This window comes from Lipophrys pholis (genome assembly GCF_963383615.2).
Source record: "Lipophrys pholis genome assembly, chromosome: 6".
Classification (NCBI taxonomy): Eukaryota; Metazoa; Chordata; class Actinopteri; order Blenniiformes; family Blenniidae; genus Lipophrys; species Lipophrys pholis.
Genome location: NC_137629.1, coordinates 1,101,308 through 1,108,018, shown reverse-complemented (window position 1 = coordinate 1,108,018; position 6,711 = coordinate 1,101,308). Strand labels below are relative to the sequence as shown.

General features: G+C 44.5%; 1 protein-coding gene across 1 annotated transcript; it reads left to right on the top strand.

Annotated features, from left to right (window-relative positions):
- The first annotated feature begins 388 nt into the window (after window positions 1-388).
- lbx2 (ladybird homeobox 2) lies at window positions 389-2,726 on the top strand. The gene is made up of 2 exons (XM_080465956.1): window positions 389-1,082; window positions 1,716-2,726. The coding sequence occupies exons 1-2, from the start codon at window positions 758-760 to the stop codon at window positions 2,192-2,194; spliced, it is 804 nt and encodes a 267-aa protein (XP_080322082.1). The 5' UTR covers window positions 389-757; the 3' UTR covers window positions 2,195-2,726.
- Window positions 2,727-6,711: the final 3,985 nt, after the last annotated feature.

Sequence of the window (6,711 nt, the reverse complement as noted above, 5' to 3'; positions counted from 1 at the left end):
GATAGCAGTACAGAATTAGGTCACTAAATGTGCTCATTGTGGCTATTTTAAGCCAAATTCCCGTACATCACGGTGCCTAATGTGCACAGCGCCCAGAACGCTTGATGCGTAATTACGCACTGAAATGCCTCTAAGTGAATATCACGGCTGGAGACCATTGTTGGCTTGGTGTTCCTCCAAACTTTTCCATGACACCGGGACGCTGGTGGCAGAGTTTTAATGGCCATCAACTCTCGCTTTCGAGAAGAACACACCAGCAGAGGGAAACAGATGCATAAACATTTGAGGGCATCTCTCTCCTCGCCAGCAACAGACTCCTCCTATTCCCCACGTCCAATTAGTTATATGGTCCGGCCCTTTAAGACGCGGCAGCGGGTCAGCAAGTAGTGTAGTGTTTCTCTAATTGAACTTCGCCCAATCAACAATAACTCGTTAGCAGCCGCTTTCTGTTTCTCGGTGCTGGAGAAGAGTTTGTCCCCCCCGCCCCACCCCACCCCCCTCCAGACTGTTACTTCCTAAAGATCTACATGGAGCTGGGCAGAGGACCCGGGGCTCTCTGAGGGGAATCCAGTCCGGCTGCCTCACCACTCCGCCCGAAGCCTGAAGCATGCTTGTTCTGGAGGAAAACACTCATTTTTAACTTTTCAAACTGAGCGGAGCGGCGTCGAGTGAACCGAGGAGGAGCTGTGGAAGCTTGAATCCGCCACTTGGATGAAATAATCAACTTTAGCAAGAGCAGCGAGTGTTCGGGACTGCGATGACCTCCAGTAAAGACATGAAGGCGGGTTCTGTGCTGCAGTCCAGCGGGGAGGAGAGGAGACGCGCTCCGCTGGACCAGCTGCCGCCGCCCGCCAACTCCAACAAACCGCTGACGCCCTTCAGCATTGAGGATATCCTCAATAAACCCTCCGTCAAGAAGTCCGTGGCAAGTATCTGTCCGCCCAGAGTGCTGGAGAAAGTCACCGGCTCCACCGCGGCGCGCAACGGGATCAGCACTCCGTCCTCGCCGCTGTGCGCGCTGGAGGAGCTGGCCAGTAAAACCTTCAAGGGTCTGGAAGTCAGCGTGATCCAGGCGGCCGAAGGTAAGGCCTTTCTCCAGAACAATACTTTGTTTTGTTCGGTTTTTTAGAGGGAAACCGAGTCGTTCATTGATTTGTGGTGGAAAACACGGAACATTTGGAGAGATTAAGAGCTGAGATCGATCATTGGCGTGTTTGGACTTTAAAGAGCAGCAATCTGAGGACGTGGAAAAGAAAAGCAGCTTTAACGCGTAAACATCAGTTTGATATGATGGAAAGTTGCTAATTAAAAGTTGATCTGCTGTCAGAAAGTCCCTCAGACCTTCAGGCCTGCACGCAGAGCTGCTGGCGGAGAAAATGGACACTGACTGAGACCCGCTGGGAACATTTGATTAGGATTCTAGAAATTATATAAATTTCAGCTTTCTACGCCTCATGGGGTTAAAATGTATTTACTAGTATTTCTGGTGTTTTAAACACTAACCAAATATCAGCCCGTGTTCAGAATTAGATTTTGGATTTAGAAACAAACAAACAAACAAACAAACAAACCAAAGAAAACATTTGAGATGTTGAACTAAATGGATGAGTTGTGCAGTAATAACGGGTCGGATCGCCCGCTGCTCCCAGGCCAGGCCTGGTTTCGGGATATAAAGTGACCTTCGCGGGTTTTCATGTTTCCTTCTCCACCATCAGGTCGCGAGCACGTCAACGGCTTCGGGCAGAGGCAGACGTCCAAGAAGAGGAGAAAGTCGCGGACGGCCTTCACGAACCACCAGATCTACGAGCTGGAGAAGCGCTTCCTGTACCAGAAGTACCTCTCCCCCGCGGACCGGGACCAAATCGCGCAGCAGCTGGGACTTTCCAACGCGCAGGTCATCACCTGGTTCCAGAACCGCAGGGCCAAGCTCAAGCGGGACCTGGAGGAGATGAAGGCGGACGTGGAGTCGCTGAAGAAGATCACGCCGCAGACGCTGCAGAAGCTGGTGAGCATGGAGAACGTGGAGGAGCCGCAGGGCGGCTGCCCCGGGGAGAGCTCCCCCGGGGCCCGCTCCCCCAGCATCTCCCCCAGCTCTCAGGGACACCGAGCCTTCCCACAGTCCCCCTCCTCATCCAGAGACCACACCACGGATGAATTCTCGGAGGATGACGAGGAGATCGAGGTGGACGATTGACAGTCAGGTGGTTTCCAGAAAAACTCCACCACAAGAATATCAAAAAGGGACTTTTTTTCTTCCCAAACTTTTGCACGGATATTGTCAAGAGGAGAATATATACATATATAAACATTAGGGGGAGAACCCCCCTCCCCTCCCGCCGTCCTCATTTTAATTTATTATTGGGACTTGTAACGCGTCTCGCTCTGATTCACCGTGTGGAGGATTTCTGCTTCTCGACTCAACATTTTAATACCTGCATTTTAATATCTGACTCTTTTCCAAGGGGTGGAATTGTCCTGCAGTTCTTTTTCTTTTCGCCATTTCTTTGCATTTTTTGATAAAGGAGTTGGATCCTGACAGTTTGAAGCAGCTCGACGCGTCACTTCATCCACCTTCAGTGCAGACTGGGGGGAAAGGCTCCACAGGCCGCCTCACCACGACCCCCGCCTCCCGAGCTGGTGTACATAGATCAGACTTACTACCATAATTTTATTGTAACATTCTATTTAATCAGCATCTATGTAAATAAAGGTTATACGATATTTCAAGAAACCTGCAGATTTATTGGATGTGTTCTTGTGAAGACAATCAGAAAACGTATTCAACATTTAGGGATAAGTGAAAACAAAATTATAAATTAAATCATTATATATTTATTAAAATGGAGTATTACAAAATTTATTATGATATTTGTGCCAGTGGATTTTAATTATTGCAGCATTATTTTAAGGGTTAAAATAACAGTTTCTCTCACTTCACTCTGCAGATGTGTGCAGGAACGCGCTTAATATACAAATAATTGTAGGGATTAAATGACCTCTGGATCAGGTAACGCGTCAAATATTCAAGTAAAAATCTGGCGTCTTGGTTAAACAGGAGCTCTTTGAATAATTGACCTCTGCTTTGAGTCTTGAAGTGCCATGACTTCAATTAGCAGCCGTCCTCCGCCTTTCTTCTCTTTCTCTCTCCAGCTTTCAATGCGTCTTGTCACAAGAAGGTCCCGGTCTGGCCGCAGTGGAGAAAAGCTCTCCTCCGCCCCTGCGCCATATGTTTTCTTCCTCCGTCTCTGAATCGTCTTTAACACAACCAGTCGACATGATTGATTAGGTTAACCCGCCTCTGCCGCACAGAAAACAGCTTCCACCGAGCCGCGCGCAATAATGGCATCTGCCACTGCGGCCTCGGTTTGTTTGGAAAGAAAAAACTCCCATGAATAGCAAATGGTCAGTGTGAAGATCCTAATGAATAAACCTCAATGGGAGGCGACGTGCTGCTGCTCCACCATTTGTGTGTGTGTGTGTGTGTGTGTGTGTGTGTGTGTGTGTGTGTGTGTGTGTGTGTGTGTGTGTGTGTGTGTGTGTGTGTGTGTGTGTGTGTGTGTGTGTGTGTGTGTGTGTGTGTGTATCATAATGTTATGTATACAGGATGATTATGAACCAATGTAAAATAAAATTAAGGTTTTAAGCAAAATTAGATTTTACGCACACAAATATTTTTAAATATCTAATTAACAAGTTAATATTTTTTTGGGCAATTTAGAGATATTTTGTGTGTGTGTGTGTGTATATATATATATATGTACATACACCGTTACATGTGTGTAAATTAGAAATATCCTACTATAAATCGTAAGATCTGTGACATCCATTTACATGAATAACGTTAAAAAAAAGAAAAGAAAAAAAAAAGATTCAAAGCTGCAGGTGAAAGATTCACTGATTTATTTAGAATATTTTATAACATATTCTTTGCACGAATTGTTATACAATTAAATAAGCAAAATTCACAAAATGCCATAAAGGTCTTTTAATATATTTGACCTTAAAAAAAAAGATTGAATCTTTAGATCGTAAATAGAAACCAAAGCATTTGTTTGGGTGGATTTTTCTTTTTTGTTTGTTTGTTTTTGAATCTTTCCTCTCTTTTTTTTGTTTCTTTGGGGTTTTCTCTGTTTGGGTGGGCAGAGAAATGGAGCAGGTTGGTGAACACAATAGAAGCAATCAGCTGGAATAGTGAGGTTGAAAAGTCAAGTAGGCCTTTATAATGGCGCACTTAGAGCTGGCAGGATGTGAAGACTGGAATCAAACACTCCAGTCCTGAAGCTACAACGTTTAACTATTCATTTTAATTAAATTAATTTAAAAAGAGATACGAAGCTGGAACAGCACTGTCATTTTAAAGTATTTTAAAACATTTACCTGCAGAGAATTAATTCTATTTTAATTCTGTTTATCATCATTTCTGCATTTGGCTTTGTTCCTCTGAATCCCAGATGAAGCGACACAGAGAGAGAAAAGCCTCGGCCTCCTTTCTTTACTGAACTATGAGGAGAAAATAAGACCCAGAAGAGCCACCAGAGACTCCATCCTCCCAGAGCAGGACAAGAGAAACCTGGAAACAGGATTTTGGCCTTAAAGGTCAAAGCTTCGGGGAATTATTGTTTCTTTCAGCGCCAGAAGGCCTGAAGGGAGCTGCTGTGTGGGGGGGGGGGGGGGGGGGGGGTGGGGGGGTGTAGGGGTGTGTGTGTGTGTGTGTGGGGGGGGGGGGGGGGGGGGGGGGGGGGGGGGGGTCTGAGGCTGATACTGTAATACAGATCATGTGGAGCTGCTGTTTGAAGAGCACCAAGCTTCTCACTGAAACTGCTTTATTAGTCATAAACGTGACTCAGTTTCATTGACGGGACTCAGATCATTTGGGGGATTAATGGATATTTCTTTTACAACAAAGCAGAGTTTGTCTTAAAGAAGAATGTAGTTTATTTCTTGTCGTTTGATTCAGGTGAATTAACAAAAGGTTGGAGAAGCCTTCACAGCTGCTTTCTTCCAGGTCACGACCTCCATCCGGTTCCTTCATTTGAAAGCTAAACTCTCTTTAGAACCTCTGACCTTTAAAACACACAAACACCGACGTTCATCCTAACATCACCCTGAAATTATTCACACACTCCACGGCACTGTGTTTCCTGAATGTTGATCACATGATACCTGTATCCTGTCATGTCTTCTAAACTCGGACGATTTCATCAATGTGACATTTGAGAAGGTGAAGTCGGTAAAGTTCCTGTGGATTCTGCTCAGAAAGAAGAGACAGTTGGACATTTGAGCAACAGCCTCAGTTTTGTCAGTCTTTCCTTTCACTTTGGACAGGATCAGATCAGAGCAGCACCAAGTGCGCCACCTAGTGCTGATCCGTGGATACTGCCTGAAAGAAAACGCTTGAAAGACACTCGATAGAATCAGGGAGTGAAATTCCACCACAGCTAACGAGTCACAGTCAAACTGGAATAAGTTGATTTCATAAGTTGCTCCTGAAAAACACCTCGATCTGATTCTAGAGTCAACCATGACGTGAAGTTCTGCAGAAACCGTGGAAACACTTTGAGCTGTGAGCAGATAAAAAAAAAAAAAGAGTTTCTCTACATACAGGAAGTTCAGCCACATTCTGGTCTGGATGCAAATAATTGAAGATGTAAGTGATGGAAACTATTTTATATGATGAAGATCATTATTTAACTATTATAAGGATATTTTCACAAAACAGTACAAACATATGATTGGTTAACAGCTTTAAAGATAAGGGTGAGTTAGGCAGTCACCTGAAGTCTCCTGTCCAATCAGCAGTCACCTGAAGTCTCCTGTCCAATCAGCAGTCACCTGAAGTCTCCTGTCCAATCAGCAGTCACCTGAAGTCTCCTGTCCAATCAGCAGTCACCTGAAGTCTCCTGTCCAATCAGCAGTCACCTGAAGTCTCCTGTCCAATCAGCAGTCACCTGAAGTCTCCTGTCCAATCAGCAGTCACCTGAAGTCTCCTGTCCAATCAGCAGTCACCTGAAGTCTCCTGTCCAATCAGATTGTCCTCCTGGAACCACCAGCTGTAAAATGTGTATTTTTACTATAATAAAAATAATTGTTGTAGTTTTGACACCAAAGCAAATTAAAAACAAATAAAATAAACATTGAATGTCTCAGAAATATTATTAGTCAGTAAATATGACCAGGAACTGATAAGAACTCTGACAATCACTAATTCAGCTCTACTTTCTTTCTCATTAAACAAAGTAGAGCTGAATTAGTGATTGTCAGAGTTCTACAGATTTAAAAAGCACCAGAAAGCATCATGTGGCTCCAACAGTGTAAAACCTTCAAATCACCACAGAAACCAGGAACAGGAACTTCTCAGTGCAACAACATTAACATTAACACTGAACACAGAGAAATCAAAATGCTTCAATTCAAACGAAACATTAAATCCACCTGCATCTCGAGAGAAGAAGAACCGGCTCCATGTTTCCAACCATCGACGACACGTTGAAGAAGAATCTCTGGTCTGAACATTCAGACGACGGTTCGACTCGATTCTAAAAGTGGAAAAGACACGACGAGGCTTTAAATCTGAAGGAGGAAACAAGAAGCTGGAAGAAGACCTGAAGCTTCCTGCTCACAGCGACGACTCGGAGCTTCAGGTGTAGAATTCCACCATCATGAAGCTGTTTGTGTCGTTAAACACTGAAGTCCCACCTGAACAGTGAGTCA